The sequence below is a fragment of the Bubalus kerabau genome, chromosome 21 (genome assembly GCF_029407905.1).
Source record: "Bubalus kerabau isolate K-KA32 ecotype Philippines breed swamp buffalo chromosome 21, PCC_UOA_SB_1v2, whole genome shotgun sequence".
In the NCBI taxonomy this organism is placed as follows: Eukaryota; Metazoa; Chordata; class Mammalia; order Artiodactyla; family Bovidae; genus Bubalus; species Bubalus kerabau.
The window spans coordinates 7,254,002-7,273,913 of record NC_073644.1 but is presented as its reverse complement, the minus strand read 5'-3'; the positions used below and the strand labels follow the sequence as shown (position 1 = coordinate 7,273,913).

The 19,912-nt window shown below is 52.7% G+C and overlaps 1 protein-coding gene and 1 non-coding gene across 2 annotated transcripts; one reads left to right on the top strand and one right to left on the bottom strand.

Annotated features, from left to right (window-relative positions):
- Nucleotides 1-59: 59 nt before the first annotated feature.
- Nucleotides 60-17,341, bottom strand: DIPK1C (divergent protein kinase domain 1C). Its single transcript, XM_055558864.1, has 4 exons — nucleotides 17,132-17,341; nucleotides 7,335-8,006; nucleotides 4,001-4,165; nucleotides 60-654 (listed from the first exon to the last, which is right to left on the bottom strand). The coding sequence occupies exons 1-4, from the start codon at nucleotides 17,339-17,341 to the stop codon at nucleotides 352-354; spliced, it is 1,350 nt and encodes a 449-aa protein (XP_055414839.1). The 3' UTR covers nucleotides 60-351.
- TRNAG-CCC (transfer RNA glycine (anticodon CCC)) lies at nucleotides 15,848-15,920 on the top strand. Its single transcript has one exon. It is a non-coding gene; the product is annotated as a tRNA-Gly (tRNA).
- Nucleotides 17,342-19,912: the final 2,571 nt, after the last annotated feature.

The following is a 19,912-nucleotide window of genomic DNA, read 5'->3' as shown; positions in this document are numbered from 1 at the left end:
ATAAACTGTGCTTCCACATGCTCAGAGTACAGACTACAGCTCCCAGACTTGTGTATTTTATTGTTTTCAATTCCAAAACAAAGGTGACTCTGCTCGGGAGGCCCAAGGCTCCAGGACCCGCCAGAGACAGCACCTTCCAGGCCCGGAGGAGCACACGCCCCAGACACTCACTTGCTCACACTCACCTGCTCACACACATCCACACAAATCTCAAGGCCATGTGCTCACGCACACTTGTGCACATGCATGCACACACTCCTGTACACGCTGTTGCACTGGGGGTCTGCAGGGCCCTGTGGACACTCCTGCTCCTGCACAGGGGAGACCCCGGTGCCAGACCCTTCCCTCATGTCACTCGAAGGGGTGATGGCTGAGGCTGGCTGGGGCCTTCTGAGCAGCGCCGGGGGTCCCACGGTGAGGGTCGCCGCCTGGAAGGCTCCTCGCCCCGGGGCGCGGCTCCTCGCCGTCCCGCAGCTCCCGCAGCGCAGCCTGGAGCAGGCTTCGCAACCTCCCGAGCACACGAGGCGCGCCCTGGGCCCCGAGGGCCGCGCACTCCTGCACTGCCGCCCGCAGCTGCCCCCGCAGTGGGCCCGACACCGCGGAGCTGCCGCGGGGCGAGGAGAACCAGTGGCGGAAGATCTTGTCGCAGACCACCTGGGGGAGAGAGGGCGATGGTCAGCTCAGGGCTTGGGGGTGGGGGGAGTCCCGCCCCCACCTGTCCCTCCCCCACCTGTCCCCCCCGGGGACCTCTCCTGGAACCCCAGCCGCGCAGGGCCACTGGAGACTAGAAGGCTGCCCCGCAGGGGCGGGGATGTCGCAGGGGAAGCTGCAGGTGATGCTCAGAGACCATCAAGGAGCTTGCAGCAGGAAGTCAGAGCTGGGAACTTAAGGAGTAGGCCCTGGGCGGCTCCAGGCTGCCAGCCCTGCGGTCACAGGCCTCTTTCTCATTCAAGGCTGATGACAGTGACAGTCATCACCACCTGGCAGGTGGTCCCCAAGGCCACAGGACACGCTGGTGACAAGGGGTATATGAATGCGATAGTACTTTCCGGCTCCCTGGGAAAAAGGTATATTGGAAGGGAGAGGCTGCAGGTTCTTTTAAGGAGCCTTTGTGTGCTGTGCTCTGCTTAGTCACTTGGTCATATCCAGACTCTTTTCAACCCCTTGGGCTGTAGCTTGTCAGGCTCCTCTGTCTGTGGGGATTCTCCAGGCAAGAATACTGGAATGGATTGCTATGCCCTCTTCCAGAGAATCTTCCCAGCCCAGGGATCAAAGCCAGGTTTCCTGCATTTCAGGTGGATTCTTTACCATCTGAGCCACCAGGGAAGCCCATGAATACTGGAGTGGGTAGCCTATCCCTTCCCCAGGGGATCTTCCTGACCCAGGAAGCCCAAGAAGCCTTTAAGATGTTTTATTTTAGGAGAAGTAAAAGTGAAGTCTCTCATAGTCTTTAATTCTCCTTGGGTATGAAATTTACTTGGGCTGAAGATCTCTTTAAATTCTCAATTTAAACATGCTGTTTTGCTGTTTTACAGCCTTCCTGGTTTTCTCCCTGTTGGATGGAGCACAATTCATGCATAATTAATATTCTGCTCTATTTTTCTACATCACACTTTATATTAGACTCATTTAACAAATGCCTCAATTTTATAGATCTACTGTTTCATGGGAGACAAATAATTTTGACTTTCATTTACTAATCCCTGCAAGGATGAGGATTCTATTTAAAAACAAATGTTCTTATTTCTCTTTTGAATTGATACTGCATCTCCAGGTGCAAACATTGAAAATGTCCCACCAATTAGGCTTTAATCTTAAGCTCCATCCAACTCCTAAAAACCAGACACTCAGCTCTGAGAGGTACCCACTCCCTTGAATGTCCTTCTGGTGAGTTATTGTTTCATGCATTTGCTTTTCCTTTTCCTTTACATGGATGGGAGTGTATCACACACACTGTTCTATAGCTTCCATTTAACCAAATATCAGAGAGACCTTCCAAATCACTATAAGGCTATTCCATTTGTTTTAATGACTGTACCTCAGATGCATGTCATAAATTATTTAGCTTGTTCCCTGCTGATAGAAATTTAGGTTGCTCACGAACTTTTGCTATTATGAAAAATGCTGCAATACATATCCTTCAGATGTCATTTTCATTTTGAATATGCCTAAAACTTCCGGAAATGAAATTTATGGGCCAAGAGGTATGCACATTTTTGTTCTGACTGATATTACCAGATTGACCCCATAAAAATTGCACCAAGTTACACTCTCACAGCAACATACACTAAGAACACCCTCAACAATGTGTGTTGTCTTTTATTTTTGTCAATTGAAAAATTATTTGATTTGTATCGCTCTTCTTATCAGTCAGGTTGAAAGTATTTGTTCTTCCTTTCCAGTGACTGGTCAAGTTGATATACTTTGCCCACATTTCTGTTAGGTTGTTGGCCTTTTCATATTGATTTGTAAATGCTCTTTACATATTAAGGACACTGGTCCCCTTGCTTAGGTTGGTTTCCTTCGGAGCAGACTGTAAGATGGAGGTTTGCATGCAGGGATTTATTGAGGGGCGTTCTCAGGAACCATCTTTCCATGAAACTGAGGGAGAAGGTGAACTTCTGATGCTGGGATAACCTATAGAGTTGTTCCTTATAGAGCCTTATAGAGGCCAAAGGGGCTGGGTTTTGCATTTCTCCCCTCCCCCTCTGACCAGTCACTAGACTGATCCTGGGATGTGGGGTAACCACAGTGGAGAATGTCTGGTGGGCCAAGGATGATCCTGGGGGACACTGAATCTCTGCAGCTGGGGGTAAAGGCCACCTCTGTCCTCTAGTCTCATCAGTGAGAGCAGTTACAGACAGTTTGCCAGTTTTCTCATTTAACTTTTAAATTTCTCATATTTTTTGTAATTTTGTTTTACTTTTGCCATGGTGATTTTTGTAAGATGGTTAAATGTGTCAGTTGTTCGTCTTAGAGCCTCTGAGCTTTGTTCTGTGCTTAGAAAGGCCTTCCGAACTCTAGGGTATCTTCAGTTTTCCTAGTTTTTTCTGGAACATTTAGGGTCTCATTTTTTAGGTGTAAGTATCTGAGCCATCTGGAGTTTAGTTTGATATAAAAAGTGCTCATTTTGTGTGTGTGTGTGTATGTGTGTGTAGATGTAGAAATTAGGCCCAGAGAGAACAGACACCCCCATGGTTGTGGGGGACCCAGTAATGGCTGTGCTGGGAGCACCAACAAAGAATAAATGATCCCCATCTCCCCTATCCTGCCCTCACTGGACGCAGTGAACCCAGGTGGTGGGGAGAGGGTGACGACCTCCAGGTACATCAGCAGGAGCCATGGAGTGGGGGGCAGAGGACCCGAGGAGACAGGGGCCCTCCCTGCAGAGAGACATGGGCCCCCCCCAAGAGGGACGGGGCCACCAGAGAGAACACGGTCCCCTCCCCCAGAGAGGACAGGATACCTCAGAGAGGATAGGGTAACCCCCAGAGGACAGGGTCCCCCCCAGAGGACAGGGTCCCCCAGAGGACAAGGTCCCCCCAGAGAGGACAAGGCCCCCCCAGGGACAGGGTCCCCCAGAGGACAAGGTCCCCCCTGAGAGGACGGGCCACCCCAGAGAGGACAGGGCCCCCCAGAGAGAACAGGGCCCCCCGAGAGGATGCCCCCCCAGAGAGGACAGGGCACCCCCGAGAGGACGGCCCCCCAGAGAGGACAGGGCCCCCCCAAGAGGGACAGGGGCCACTGGAGAGAACACGGTCCCCACCCCCAGAGAGGACAGGCTCCCTCAGAGAGGATAGGGTGACCCCCTAGAGGACAGGGTCCCCCAGAGGACAAGGTTCCCCCAGAGAGGACAGGGCCCCCAGAGAGGACACGGCCCCCCCTGAGAGGACATGGTCCCCCCTGAGAGGACGGGCACCCCCAGAGAGGACAAGGCCCCCTCAAGAGGACGGCCCCCCCAGAGGACAGGGCACCCCCCTCAAAAGGATGGCCCGCTTACCTGCAGGTTGCTGTTGGCTCTCTGGGCCCCACACCTGTGCGCTCGCAGATCACACTTTGAAAAACAATCAAAGAAATTGCAGTCTTCATCCCTTGTGCAGTTCTGCTCGAGAATTTCCCTCATTTTAGGTTCGAAAAAAGCCATGTCCACATCGATAGCCACCACCTGCGAGTTAAACAGCACATGGCTATCAGGAGGACGGGGGTCGCGGGGTTCTGGCCACAGGGAGGAGGGCCGGGCCGTGCTGGGGACGCACGGCCGCTGACACAGGCCGGACTGCAAGGCTTTAACTGCAGAAGGACCGCTGTGGTCACTGAGAGTCGGGAACGTGGGACCAGGATCCCTCTGCAGCTTTGAAAGTTTTCTCAGATCTTAATGTTGAATCTCTGAAAGTTCTTACAAATGAATTGACTTCCCCCTCCACTGCTTTACCACTTTGGCTTCTGACACTCAAGGCTCAGGAATATAAAAGCTACGAGACACAGGTCACTTATTCCTATGAATATAAGCAACAAACAAAAACTACATTCAAGGGGCAGGTTGAGGGTGTGATGGGGAGAATGAGGTGGGCAAAAAGGACCTTGTCTATCTATGGACTGTTATTGAGTTGACTGGTTTCCAACTGACAGGGGCAAGTGGCAGGGCCAAAGTGGTCGAATTAGGATCAATACCTGTGGTCCCAGATGCAACAGCATCAAAAACTAAGTCCCACTATCAGCATGAAAATGTGGTGACCCCCTGCAATTTCAGATTTATCTTCCTGGCTTCAACCCAAAAGGCTTCAAAACCAGAAAAAAGAACGTCTAAATTATGCAGATTTTCCTCCACCACCTGAATTAGGAAAAAAACAAAAAGATGAGCTCAAACCTGAGAAAACCTGGACTCTGCCCAAATCAGGCAATGTATAGCTTCAAGGTATTAAAGAGCTATTAGAAGACTGGATGAGTTTGATGGAGTCTGTGGCATTTCACAAGCCTTCACAGGTCAGCCTCAACATACCAGCTTTCTCCCTTTGGTAGCATCTCAAAAAAGGGTTCATTTTCTCCTCAAATCTATGCAAAGTCAGAAGGCATATTCCCAGCTTGTTGCTTCTGTTCTTCCTTCAAGATTGATGCCAGAAGGCAGTAAAGTTTCGTGGGGATTATTCAGTAAAACAGAGGAGGGAAAATAATTTATTTCAAGATATGTGGAGAATAAGGGAAAAAATGAACAGGGAACTTTTCCCTATTTGAGAGCTTTGCCTAATTACTAATTCTGGCACTGCAACAGAAATTATCATTTTAATTGATTTTCTCTATCTCCTTAGCCAAAAGAATAGCTCGTTTCATTATTTATCCTGGTTAATACACTAAAAATATATCAGTGGTGGTTTAGTCACTAAGTTGTGTCCGACTTTTTGTGACCCCATGGACTGCATCCCTCTAGGCTCCTCTGTCCATGGAATTCCCCAGGCAAGAATACTAGAGTGGGATGTCACTTCCTTCTCCAGGGGTCTCCTGCACTGCAGGCAGATTCTTTACCAATAATGAGTCTACTGTCTTTCATAATTTATTTTTGGAGCTGCAAGACCCTTCTCTTCTTTTGATAATCCCTGGTCATCTCCTCAGCTTCCTCCGGGACCCTGGTGAAATTTCCACTCTCTGATACTTCTCTCTTCCAGCTGATTCCATCTCATTTCCCAACAAGAGCCAGATTTATTTTCTAATTTTTAGTGTAATCGTAGAATGGATTACAGCTATTGGAAGCATAACTCTATGCACCTACAATAAGAATAGTAACAAAATGAGCAGAAAAACCTGTGCGAGGCTTCTTAGATCACATCAGGATGAATCTTAAAGTTCTTCCTGCACAAAATTACCTAACTTGCATCATCATCAGACTCCATCCTAGAATCAGACTGGAAAGGACTGGTGAGAATTATTTCCTTCTCTACTTAAGACTGTGCCTCTAGAGTAGGAAATCTGTTTGAAAAGCATGCTTTCTGGCAGCAGTTTGAGAGCAAGAAGTAAAGAGGGGTTCCTAGTTCATTTGCAACCATTGGACAAATTCTCAAGACCCGCAAGGGAGGACCTGAAAAAAGTGAATGACTGCGGGTCATCGTTCTTACAGGTTACCTGGGAGACACACCCTCCATCCACCTGGGCAACACTGCAACATGGGCCAAAGGGGGACCCATCTGCTCGACCACTAGCTCACTAGTTCTCACATTGAGCACATCAGTAATCACCTGGAGGGCTTGGCTTCCAAACCCAGATGGCTACATCCCACCCCCAGAGTCTGAGTCTTCCTGCTGCTTCCACACCTTGGTTAGTTCTTTGCACACCTGCACTGCCTGGAGTGGGGGCGTCCCTGCTGGCTCAGCGGTAAAGAATCCGTCTGCCAATGCAGGAGACTCAGGTTCGATTCCTGACTTGGGAAGATGCCCTGGAGAAGAGCATGGCAGCCCACTCCAGTATTTTTTGCCTGGGAAATCCCATGGACACAGGAGCCTGGATGGCTACAGTCCACGAGGTTGCAAAAGAGTCGGACACGACTTTGTGCCTAAACTGCACAGCCTGGAGTGGGACATAAAATTCACCTGCCACTTGCAGAGCAGCATGGAGGCTGCCGTGTCCACCGGGGGTCGAATCTTCTCTTGCATAAAGCAGCAAACAATCAGCTGTCCCTCTGGAAGAAGTCTTACCCAGGGAAGGGGAACAGACTAGAACCTCTCCAGAAGAAAGAACTAGAGACCGTGGCCTGTGGTGATGGAGTGTGCGCGGCTGGAAACCGGTTTCTCCGCCCCCTGGACCTTTGTCCCCAAGCCCCCAAAGGCCGGCCTTCTCTCATCTCCTCAAAGTGCAGTTGCTCAGTCGTGTCCGATTCTTTTGCGACCCCATGGACTCCAGGCTCCTCTGTCCATGGGATTTCCCAGGCGAGAACACTGGACTGGGTTGCCATTTCCTTGTCCCGGGGATTTTCCGGACTCAGGGATCGAACCTGGGTCTCCCGCATTGTAGTCGGATTCTTCACCGCCTGAAGCAGCACTAGCCCCAAGAAGGAAGGGGCTACGCTGCTTGGGAGAAACCAGGGCGGCAGTGGAGGAAGACGCACTGAGCCCCTGCTGTGGCAGCTTGCCTTACTATTCCCTTCCCGGGTGCCAGGCACCTTCCTCCTTTAAATGCGCTGGTTCCCACCCCCAAAGGTCCGGCAGGTCGGAGCTGTCCAGGCCAGAAGGTGGCATCACGCCGCAGGGTTTCCCGGGGGCTTCAGATCCCTCTGGCCTAGGATCCCCATCCCTCGGACCGAAGTCCGCCCCCCGCGGACCCCCCAGCCGCCCCCAGCCGCCCCTCACCGTGAAGTCGCTCCGGATGGCGAAGTTCTCGGGCTTGACGTCGCAGAGGTGCAGGCGGTGGGCGAAGTCGTGGTCGAAGTGGCGGACCATGTCCAGGAAGCTGAGCGCCACGCCGCTGACCGCGCGCGCCTGGCCGCGGCGCCCGCCGTCCGGCCTAAGCGGGAAGAGGGCGCGGTGGCCGGGGCTGCCGGCTGCCAGGTGCTCCACGGCGTAGAAGTGGCCGCAGGAGCCCAGCACGGGCGGGGCGTGCGGGCTGCGGCCGCGGAGCAGGCTGAGCAGCACGAACTCCTCCTGCTGCAGCAGCGCCCACAGGCTGGCCAGCTGGCCCCGCCGCCGGGGGCCCCGCCGCACCAGCTCCAGCCGGCCCAGGCCGCCCTCGGCCGGCTCCAGGCCCAGCGCGCTCCGGGCCTCCCCGGCCGCCAGCACCAGCAGCTCAGCCTCCGGCAAGTCCTGGCCGCCGGCCTCATGCTGCCCGTCCAGGAGGCCGAGCGGCGGGAAGCTGGAGAAGGCCTCCTCCTTGGACTTGAGGACCACGGGCAGGCCGCGCCAGTCGGCTTGCAGCACCTTCTTCCCGCGCTCGTAGTACAGGCAGCGCCGGTACCGCAGCTGCCCCGCCTCGCACAGGTCCTCGCACAGGTCTCCGCCCAGCGCGCCGCCCCGGTAGTCCTGGCACTGGAAGGAAGGGATACGGGTCACCCCGCGGAGGCTGGACCCCACGCCAGGATGCTCCTGACAGTCCCGGAGAGAACCCTCAGGCATGCGGACCACAGGGCTACTCGGGGCAGAGAGGAATTATGAAGTGAAAGGTTTGTGATAGAATCTCATGTTTGTTATTTTCTCCATCAGGCCCAGGCAGGTGCCTCCCACTGACCCGCCCCTGCCCCATCCTTCCTGCTGAGCTGGGTGATGCTGGCAAAGGCCGTCTGCCTCTCGGCTCGGTGTCCTGGACTGTCAGTGGAAGGACGGAGCCAGGCCAGTGGTTCTCGGTTCTTGGGCTCACATAGGGGTCACCTGGAGAGCTTTTAATTGCCCCGTGCCAAGAACAGCACAGCCAGCCCTGAGAGTGACCTCAGGAACGACCCCTCAGCTGGGACCGCTCAACAGCGCCTGCTGCAGGAAGCAGGACTTAGAACAGGCCTGGAGGCTGGCAGGGTCCGCAGGCCTGCGCGGAGGCCGCGGCGCCTTCAGAAGATCAGCCCGCGGGGTGAGTTCTGCAAGCAGAGGGTGTTGGATTCCTGGTGGTGGTGAGGAAGGCACTCAGGGGCCCTCAGGAGGGGAGTTTCTCCTAAGCTTTGGGGCTCACAGGCCCTCCTGCCCCGCAGAGGGGAAGTGGTGACCCCCCAATCCCACCACACTGTAAACACCTCTCCTAAGAAGATGGTCCATCCAGGCCCTGCCCTTCAGACCTAGTAGAGGAGAAGGAGACACTGCTGTGAAACTGGTTCAAAGGGGAACGTGTGACTCTGTTCTCTTATCTTTTTAAGAAAACCTAAACCTCTGGACCCACTTTTATGAGGGATTGAGCATATTTTCTGAGCCCACCTGTTCCCCACAATGCATCTTCCTTCCCCATGGGCAAAGGCGGGTCAGACTTTCTGGTTCTGTGCTGCTTGGCTTTATTAACCCAATGGATTATAACAGATCCTTCAAGTCAGATAATGCACCTCCAATCATGCCTGGATATGTGAACAATCCCAAAGTCCAAAAGACCCTGAAAACAAGTTTTTCATGACTCATTCACTCTCATGGAGTATCAAACCCGACCCAGAAGATGAGGCTACCTATAGTCTGAATGTATTTGACATGTGACTTTGCATACACTTTGCTACAGAATTATTTAGTTGGATCTGTTTAATTACTGGCATATCCTCATGTTCACCAGAAGGTATAAATATATATTCTGCATATTAATCTAACACCCCAAACAATATGAATTCCAAAACAGGCCTGGCTGCAGAGCGTTGGCCAAGGGATGGTGGATCTTTATAACTACTCTCAGAGAACTGTTCATATGACCAAAATGTTTATTAAAAAGCTACACTCCTGGTTCTTAAAACAAGTATCTAGATTTTAGGGACCCTTTCAGGCAGTAACTGGACAACAGTCCAAAAGGCCCAAGCCACGCTGTCTGACCTGACCCCCAGCTTCCTGCTGGGGGCACTTCTGCATGCTGGTGCTCCTTTGCCCGGCATTAGATCTCCAAACACTGTATTAGGCGGCGGGGGTGTCACACTTGCCGAACTCAAAGGTGCAAGTGATGGAGTCCTGATCCTGGAGCTTGGGAACAACGCCACCCTGTTTGCCGGCTTTTTGTCTTTGGAACACCAGCAGCCGTGATGCAGCTGTATTCATAAACACCCACGAAACTGTTCTAAATATGCTTAATGCAGTGTTCATCTTGCAATTTAATGTAACACAACTTTGGTCAAATGCCTTCCTTTTACTCTTCATCCTGGTCCCTCTTTCCAGGTTTGGGGTCCTGAGAGGAGCAGCTGAGGATCAGGACCCTGTGAGTGGCAGACTCTCTCTGTTTGGAATCGCTTCCATATTGCAGTGCCTTGCAGGAAAGCACCCACCCATTCCAGCTCCTCTTCGCCCTTTCAGGATAATCTTAGAGGGAAGGTGGGGATGGAGCTGCCCTGGTGGCTCAGTGGTAAAGAATCTGCCTGGGATGCCGAAGATGCAGGAGACAGGGTCAATCTCTGGGTCAGGAAGACCCCCTGGAGGAGGGCATGGCAACCCACTCAAGTATTCTTGCCTGGAAAGGCCCATAGACAGAGGAGCCTTACAGGCTATAGTCCATAGGGTCGCAAAGCGTCGGACACGACTGATGTGACTGAGAATGCATGCAAAGTGGGGATGAAAGGTTTAAACGATGGAGAGTCTCAGGAGTAGAAAGACGTGAACGACAGAAATAATACGGGGTGTTCATGTTACTCGTTGCAGCTCTTTCCTACTTTATCTTGTGTTTACAGTTTCATACCTCTGTAATAAGCCTGATAAGAAAAGGCAACATTTTTTTTCTCGATTGTCTTATAAGGCCCCCATCCCCTTTGAGTAGCTCCAAAATGGCTTAAAGCAATCCCATAGTCATCTTTAGGGTGTCATCAAAGTTGTAGTGTCATCAAAGGTGCTTTTCTACGAGGGACAGAGCAGAACTGTGAAAAAGAAAGAAAAGTGGGTGATAGAACCGAGTTGCGCAGGAGGTGGGTCCTGACCGTCAGAACCCTGCAGGGGGGCGGGACCTAGGGGAGGAGACACATGTGGCCTGGCCCAGCCACAGCACCGCGAGTGGAAGCCCGGAAGGTCAGGTGTGACCACTGGGGCCTTCACTCTCTGTATCTGGAACTGCGAACAAAATTGTCACTGCCCGCAAGAGATACCCGTGGCGGGGAGTGCCCCTGGGCAAGCTGCTTCAGCCGCCGCTGGTCACCCTCCAGTTAGCAGTGCTGTGTATGAGCTGGGCCACGATCCGGTGACAGACCCAGGCTCAGGAGTCACAGTGAGGTCACTGCCTCCAGGACTCCCGAATGACAGCAGGGTGAAGCACAAAAGGAAGGAGGCCAGGCTCGGCTCTGGGGCAGACCGGGTTTGCCTCCAGGCTGTACCTGGGGCTGGCACGTGGCTCATTTCCAAGTCTGTAATGTTGGGAGGATGACGCTGCGTCACGGGAGACCTGTGAAGGTCAACCAAGGTCACAGGTGCAGAGGCCCTGGCAGTTCGCATGAAAGGCTCCCCCCTGCCCTTTCTGGCCCTGGTCATTAGAAGGCAGGAGGCCGGGGATGCATCTTTCTGGGGGGACGCACCTGAGCCCAGTGTTGAAAGGTGAGCTGCAAGTCTGCCTAGCGCACGAGGAGGGAGAGCTCAGGGAAGCACCTCAGTGGGGGCCCAGACATGCAAAGTCGCTCGTGTGTTCAGAGGACCAGACAGTTGGGCAAGGTTAGAGCAAGTGCCAGTGTGTGTCCTGCCAAGAGGCCACAGCGGACAAAATGCCTCCCCCCGCAAGGGTCAGCTCCGCCTTCCCCAGGAGGCTGCCTCACCTGCCACTCGGAGTCCTTCCCCGCCTCCACCCGGGTTCCATCCAGTAAGCCCCCCACCCCCTGAGTCTCTATGCCATCCCCACCACCGGCTCCCCACAGCACTGTGTTTTCTACAAAACTGTACCGCGTCCATGAAACTGAATTCAAATCGAATCTATATGAGATTCACGCCTGCACATTTAGAAGGCAATTCCACACAAGCGTTGCAGGAAATGTGGCATGTTGTCTACTGGTGATCATGGCATCACCGACTCAAAGGACAAGAGCTTGAGTAAACTCCGGGAGATGGTAAAGGGCAGGGAGGCCTGGCGTGCTGCAGTCCATGGGGTGGCAAAGAGTCGAATGCAACTGAGCGGCTGAACAATGATAACAGCTACTGATTTGTGGAGGGCTACATTAATTTTGGCTGGTTTTCTGAAGATCAGCACGTTGAGGTATAAGCCTGCCTCCCAGATGCCTGGGGGATGCTCTGAATCAGGAAGGGAAGAGGCTGGGCTGGGTGCCAAGAACCCTGCCAGGTCCGCCGGCTACTAGAGGTGATGAACTGGGTTTCCCCCTCATTTGTCGTAGGAGAGAGTCTACACTGAAGCAAAGTGTACATGAGGTGGTTAGCACAGAGCAGCTCTGTGTCTTCCTCCTTTATGATGAAGTGCTTTGGGCACATCAGTCCCTGCTGTTCAGAAACAGAATGTAAGATTCATCTCTTCTGTGGCCCATGTGGTTACCAGTGTTCAGTGAGTCTGTAGCATCAGGATGCATGCCTGTGCTTACTAAACCCAGAGAAAGACTGCACTCAGCACTTAAAAAACAGTAAACTTACAGATTACAAGTTTACAGGCTAACTAAAAGTGGTCATCATATTAGAAACAAGAGAAATTATTTTCTTAGCAGCATGCCCTACTGAGATAGCTAATTTTTTAACTCAACAGAAGTATTTTATATACTTTGACTCCATTAAAAAAAAAAAATCACTTTCCTCTGAATAGATGGAGTTCCTAAGAACCAGCTTGAACAGGTACACTTCTGTACCGAAATGTGTGTGCACACAATCTGCAGGTATCAGATTTTAAGATAAGCTGGGAAAAAAACAAGTTAATAAAGTCTCATTGTACTTAACTGGCATTTTTTAAAAAATTAATGAAACAATGAATTCGTATTTCTTATAGTGTTAGTCACTCAGTCGTGTCCAACTCTTTGTGGCCCCATGGACTGTAGCCTGCCAGGCTCCTCTGTTCATGGAATTCTCTAGGTAAGAATACTGGAGATGGTAGCCATTCCCTTCTCCAGGGGATCTTCCTGACCCAGGGATCAAACCTGGGTGTCCTAGGTTGCAGGAAGATTCTTTACTATCTGAACTGCCAGGGAAGCCCGTATTTCTTACAGATTGTGTGCAACTGTGAGAATGCACACTCCTAGCAGCCCCGGTTCTTGTAGGAAGCGTTGTTTTGGTGGTGGATACTGTTCTTGCCTGGAGAATCCCAGGGACGGAGGAGCCTGGTGGGCTGCCGTCTGTGGGGTCGCACAGAGTCGGACACGACTGAAGCAACGCAGCAGCAGCAGCAGCAGCAGCAGAATCTCTCCAGCTTGTATCACGGTTCTCAGGCAAAAACAAAACCTGTCCTCTCTAGTCTGAGAAACCGGTGACAGGGTATCAGAGGTCACGCCTTAGGGCTGGGTTTTCTTTTGTGTGTTTGCTTTTTTGTTTTTCAGGAGCATTGAGTTCCTATGTGGTTAGCAGCATTCATATCTCACAGTGGATTTCCCCAGCGGAACGGTTACGCTGTGCAATTAGCCAGACCATTCTGCAACCCCTCTTGACCCCTGGACAGCTTAGAAGACAGACATTACAGACATGGCCAGAGTGCTCAGTGAAGCAGGCTCAGTCCCTGCGATACAATCTTTCTCGGTGAGTGCCCTGGATGCGGCAGTCCCGCTGGGCCAGGGTTTTTATCAGAGCAAAGACAGATAAGCCAGTCCTGTTGAAAAGAAATCCCACATGCAGGCAACTAAATGAAAGCACATCAAGACCTAACTAGCCGAAAGGGACATAAAACCTTCTGAATAACAGAGTCTGTGGGAACCTTTTTGAGATGCTTTGAAAGTGACATGCTGCGGGAGGGTTGTTGTTGCTGCTTGGCTGCTATGTAGTGTCCATCTCTTCTGTGACCCCATGGACTATAACCCGCCAGGCTCCTCTCTGCATGGGATTCTCCAGGCAAGAATACTGGAGTGGGTTGCCATTCCCTTCTCTAGGGGATCATTCCCAACCCAGGGATCAAACCCAGCTCTCCTGCATTGACAGGCAGACTCTTTGCCACTGAGCCGCTGGGGAAGCCCAGGCCCAGCTGTTCCTTAGGGTTTTCAGTGCTGGAGAAGCCAATGGTGTCACCGTGTCTCTACTATCAGAGTCACGTGCTGGCTCCACGGCACAGTCACTGTGTGATTCGGGACAAGTTACTTCACCTCTCTGGGGCTCGATTTCACCATCTGTGAAATGGGGGAATAAAAGCACTTGGCTCCCAGGGGTTGAGATTAGACAAAATATTACATGTGAAAGGACTGAGCGCGGAGCCTGGCCCTTGTGAGCATCCGCGGCTCCCACTGCTCACATCCCCACCGCCCCAGGAAGTGTTCCGCCTGGAGAACCAGAAGCCAGGCCTATCAATGGTCAGACCCAATGCTCCGGCACAGCCTCCTGACACAGTTCCCTGGGAAAGCGGGGCTCTAGAAACCTCACAGAGATGTTTTGATTATGCGATGTGCTGAAAAGCTGCAGTAAAAAGGAGGGCTGCCCTCTGCCTAGAAAATTCCAAAGCTGGAGGACCCAAGATCAGCTCTGGAAGCACTCCAGTTGGCTCTTCCAAAACTCCCTCTTGAGAGTGGTGTGTGGGGGCCCCCCTCCAGAGATGGGGTGCAGCTCAGGGGCACAAGCGCCTAGGGGCCTTAGCCCCTCAGCTTCATCCACAGCCTCCAGCTTGCCACCTGCCTGGCCGGACGGCTCAGGAACTGCTCAGGGGTTCACAAGGCCCTTGGCTCTGCCCCAGAAAAGGGGGCTCCCACTGGCTCAGCCGCAGCCATTCCTTTGGTGTCCTGGGACTCAGAGTGAAAGCTAATGAGAGTCTGGAGGGTCGTGAGAAAAATAACAGCCAGTTTATTATGAAGGATAAAAGGCAGGCAGGGCGAATTCAAAGGGCTGGGAGAACAGAGAGACAGAGGCTCAATTCAGTCCTGGGAGAGCACGGTGCCACAACGCCCGCCTCTGCATGGCAGCCAGGGCCCGGCGGAGTCTACAACGTGGAAAGCGGGGTCCTGTTCAAATCCCAGCATGCTGGGCAAAAGGGAACTTCGGTGCTCCGCTCAGCAAACCTAGGATGGAGAGGGGAGAGAGCAAGTTGGACCCTGAGAACAGCAGCCTCAAAGGAGGCCTCCCGGTGGGGCGCCCCTCAAATCAGGCCCCTGATTTGAGAGCAGGGCAGGTGAACTTTAATCAGACAGCCAGACATGCTACTTCAATTTGTTTTTTTGGCAGCTGGAAAGATTGCCAGCCTTCAGAGGCAGAGATGAGAGCTTGTTGCTGCAAGCCATGTGTTCATGACCTCCGGAGGAGAGGATTTCCATCTGGGGTCAGAGGCGAGGCTTGACCCCTGGCCTTAAAACAATTGACATGAATAATGGTTTGTTGAGCCATTATCAGCCCAAAGTTTGAGAAAAGAAAATAAAAGGTTAGTGTTAGGTAGAATGGGTTTCTTCAACAGAGAAGGGAAAAAAACGTCTGCCACTTGCATTTTATTTCCTCCTACCACTTGGGACCCTCTGGCCTTCCTACCTGTTACCCTCTCCTTACCCACCTCTTGGGAATAAAAAAGACCCATCTGGCTGCCATGGGAGATACACTGGTTCAGCCTCCAAACAGAATTGGTTTTAATTTATGAGCTGAAATGCTGGGAAAGTTATGATTAGTGATTACTAAAGTTATAGTAGGCTATTTAATTTCCATTAGGCCTTCTGTCACTTAACCAAACATAAAGAAATGAAAAGAGTGTTTGCTTTTTATTTTAACATAAAAAGACTGCTATATTGTTTTTGTAAATGAGTGTTCCATCCTGGCTAGACTATTAATTTTTTACTGTAATTAGTCAATCTGTCTCCCCAAAAAGGAGGGGGATAAAATCTTTACCAGTGAAAGGAATTTTTAGATGAGTTACTGAGAAAACTAATGGGCTCTTGTAACTTAAAGAAAACTTGATAGAATGCCAGTGTATAGGTGAACAGATAATTTGATAGATGATAGATTATTGATAGGTAGGATGGAGGGAATCAGCGAGTATCTCACCTCTCACCAACGTGAGATGATCCATTCATGAGGACACGTCAGACTCAATCAGGGAAAATGATTCGGTTCAGCCTGCCCATTTCACCTCATTTCTTTAGTTTTTACAATTTCACTTTTAAAACGTCATTTACTTCAGGACTTCCCTGGTGGTCCAGCGGCTAAGACGCTGCACTCCCAATGCAGGGGACCTGGGTTTGATCCCTGGTCAGGGAATTATATCCCACAAGCCTCAACTAGGAGTTCATCTGCCAAGCAACCAAAGATCCTGCATAGCAGGTGGTTATTTCCTGAAATATAGCTGCTGCTGTTTTCTAAAAGAAAGAAAAACAATCCTGCATGCCCCAACTAAGGCCTGGAACAACCATAAATAAAATAAAATTTAAAAATTACTTCAAAGCCTTTATGCTACCACGTTCTGAAATCCTACAGTCCCCAAAGGCTCACCCATATGTACACAACTGGGCTGGAAGCTTCCCATGCGTTTCTTGAAAATTTCTTAGAAAATAGATCCCTTTTCCCACCAGATACTTAGATGGTCACTGTTCTGGGAAGTGAATAATCAATCAATACAACAATAGTTGCCCGTTACCTTCACCTTTTATGGCTTTCCTTCTAGGGATTCGTAGTTTTATCCAAGTCTCCTAATACGCTTATCTTCCCAACCAAACAGAGAGACCAAGGAGGAGCCAACGTTTGGAATCAACCAAGAGCGCAACTGGGGCCCGGTGAGTGCTGCGGCCCGCCACTGGGGACGTTTCTTTCTCTCCCTAATTGCGGATCTCGTCTAAAAGGGCGCCCCCGCCCTCACCTCTTAGTAGACGGCAGGCAGGACCCCAACACCGAGGTCTACGGGGGTCCGAGCCGCCGCCTTCGCGCTCCCGCTCGCCGGACCGCGCTCTGCCTTGGGTCCCGCAGATCGCGCTGGGGAGAGCCTTGGCTCTGGGGTGCTCGGAGAAAGGGGCCCCACTGGCCGTCTGCAGGGGACTCGGCGAGGTGCAGCCCAGGTCGGAATTACAGAACGGCAGCTGAGCGAGAGAACCGGGACCCCAGGGGCAGAGGCGTGGTCCCCGCCCGACCCAAGCGCCGCAGTCCGAGTCGGAAGGCTGGGAGCGGACCCGTAAACTTGCTTAGGAGCGGAGTCTTGGGGCCGGCGGGAGAACAGTCGGGCAGGAAGAGCATCTTTGGACAAAGGACCAGTTGGGCGACAGAGGGGAAGACGTCCCCCCAGGCGCTCAGAGGACTCCCGGACAGAGTCCGGGGCTGGAGACCGGGTGGGGCGCGTTGGGCATTCCACGGTCGGTGTCCGATTCCCCTCCCAGTGGATCCACGGCCGCGCCCGAGTCCCCGGCTCCCAGGACCCTCAGAGGGCGTCCCACCCCGGCCCCGGGGCGCGCGGCGCGGGGCAGTGCGGCCGCGGCACCTACCAGCGCGGCCAGGATGCGCCGGCTCTTCTCGTCGGTGCAGCGCTCGGAGGGGACGCCCGGGTGCGCGCGGAGCAGCAGCGCGGCCGCCAGCACCCAGCCCGCGGTCCACGCGGCGCAGGCCAGCAGCGCGCGGCGCCCGCACCGCCCGCCCAGCCCGCAGCGCCCAGGCCGGCCCCGCGCGCCCGCCGCCCGCGCCCGCGCCCGCGCCATGGCCCGCCCGCCGCGCCCGCCCCGCGCCGCCTGCGCCCCGCGCTCGCGTCCGGGCTCCGCGGCTCCACCGCCCGGCGGGGGAGGGGGCGCGGGGGAGAGGCAGCGCGAGGGGAGGGAGGGGAGGCCGCCGGGGGGCCGGCGCCCGGCCCGTCATGGGGGTGGGTGGGTTGGAGAGTCCCGCCGGCACAAGCCGCGCTGGCCCGAGCACCAGGGGGCCACGGGGTGTCCGCGCGCCCTGCTCCGCGCCGCACCCTGCCACCATTTCCACTTTTTCTTACTTTGCACCTTTTCCCCAAGAAGACCGGTCCCTTCTTGAGCAGAATTCATGCTCTCCCGGGTTTAGACCCCCGGCTCCTCTGTCCACACGGGCGACTGTTCTGTCTTTTTACGGATTCCCCCACCGCTTAGACCCCTGGTTGCTGTGGCTGCACCCACTTTTACCTCTCTACTAGACTTCTCCGTTCCCTCTACTTGGGTCTCCTCCGAGCATTCTCTGGGGTGAGGTTCCGAATCGGGAGTCCAGGACAGTCTGCGAACGTCGTGGAGACCCCCGCCCACCCTTTCCAGGCAGCTCCTGAATCCCAGGGCCGCCCGGAAAGGCTGCCCAGAACTCCAGGACCGCCTTTCCTGGGGTGAAAAAGCACCGCACTCTCTAAACGATTCCCTTACCCAGTGGAGAATAAAGTGTTCCCCGAATGTGTATCTAAGTCTGCATGTATGTGTATTTGCGGCGGCCTTTGGGGAGCAAGCTTCGACGTCCAGCGGCAGTGGTTTACATAGAGTGGGCAGGAGCCCCGGCCTGCAGAACTGTCCTTGGTTCTTGCCAGCCCGCCCCTACCCCTCCCCAGCTGCTCTGCGCTCCCTGAAAACGTTTCTCCCCTAAAGAGACAGAGTCCTGGGCGGGTCAGCTGTCACAGCTGAAGGCCCGTGGAAGCCGCCCCGCCCCAGAAGTTCAACAAAAGCTTATTCACCGCCTGTTGTACAGGCAACGCGTCCTGGTAGGTCAGACCCCACCCGACGGCGCTGCGCCTGAATTTCACCAATTCCCCACCCCACCCGCAGCGAGGAGCTAAGAGAATTGCTTTCACCCTTATGAAGCATCCTGTAATTACCCCTGAGAAGCTGGCTTCTTAACATAGTCTGTTCTGCAACTCTCTGGTCTCTATCTGAGTTTCATGGCTCACTGGTAGAGTCTCCAGGAATTATGAAACAGCCCTAAGGAACACTTTGGGTACACAGCAACTATTCCCTAATGCAATAGACACTTGGCATTTGGGTTCACTCCCCTGGTCGCAGTAGTGCCTGTTCGAGTTCCTTCTTGTTTTTGTCCAGCTGTTTGTGACCCCATGAACTGTAGCCTGTGGGGCTCCTCTGTCCATGGGATTTCCCAGGCAAAAATACTGGAGTGGGTTTCCATACCCTTCTCCAGGGGATCTTCCTGACCCAGGGATCGAACCCACATCTCCTGCATTGGCAGGCAGATTCTTCACCACTGAGCCACCTGGGAAACCCATCCACCAGAAGAACCTCATGGGGATATTTCTCTAGGCCGCTGTGTCAGAACTTGGTTTCTTCTTTCAAAACAGTCATGGAGCAAAGGAGGCATCCTTTAAAATCTCTTTGATGATGTAAACCTGATTCTCTTTCCCAGGAATTTTATGGGATGCGGCAAGGATAGGAAGAAGATTCAGATAAAGAAATGTTAACACTTATCCTTTAAAATCTGGGAATGAAAACCACGGGGAAAAGCAAAACATGAAATCAAAACTAACATTAGGATTTTCAAGGTAAGTTCTACTTTGGTAAGTTTTTAAGATACATTTTTAATAATACATCTTTGGGAATTTTATAAAGAAAAGTATACCGAAAAAAGAAAAAGATAATCCCACAGTAAAGAGAGCATTTAAACATTCAGCATTCTTTAAATTGAAATATAGTTGATGTACATGAGTGTTGTTTTAATACAGAAGTGATGGTTCTCTCTAGAGCCTACAATACAGAACCCAAGCTGGCTGCCTCTCTGTTGTTCAGTCTGCACACTGCACAAAGCCAAGGAGGGCTGGATGGGGCTGGGGTCACCAGAGCTCAGGCCACCGGGCCTGGGGGCTCCATCCGCCCACAGGGGGTGCCTTTTTAAATGACCTGTGCAAAGAGGACTTTTCTGGGGATTCACATGACGGTGCCTTATAGGCCAGCTGTACCCTTGGTACTAGATATTCCGCTAGAGCAGCAGACAACTAAAATAATTACACTAACAATAAAACATGAAGCTTTGGCTTAACCAACAAGAAAAAACGAGTCTGGTCTCCTCTCCCCTGAGTCCTGCGTGCCGGGCGCACCAGCAGGAATTCCCAGCACCCGGCAGCCTGGGGGGGCCTGACGGGGGTGGACTGCAGGTCAGGATTAGGTTCAGGCAGAGCCATGCTGGGAGTGGCTTGGCCCAGTGCAGGCTTCACTTCCAGTTGATCTGAATAGTGTTTGACTCCTTAAAAAAAAAAAAAAAAAAAAAAACAATGAAATCCAAGAGCCGCTTTCCCCCACTCCCTTACCCAAACTATGAAAAGTGAAGTC

What these genes read in the sequence shown, in the direction of transcription:
- DIPK1C (XM_055558864.1), bottom strand. Translation starts at nt 17,341, where the DNA reads ATGGCGCGGGCGCGGGCGCGGGCGGCGGGCGCGCGGGGCCGGCCTGGG. An exon ending in GGCGCATCCTGGCCGCGCTG is followed by an intron (nt 8,007 to 17,131) that starts GTAGGTGCCGCG and finishes CCTTCCTTCCAG; the next exon opens with TGCCAGGACTACCGGGGCGG. An exon ending in GAGCCAACAGCAACCTGCAG is followed by an intron (nt 655 to 4,000) that starts GTAAGCGGGCCA and finishes TCTCTCCCCCAG; the next exon opens with GTGGTCTGCGACAAGATCTT.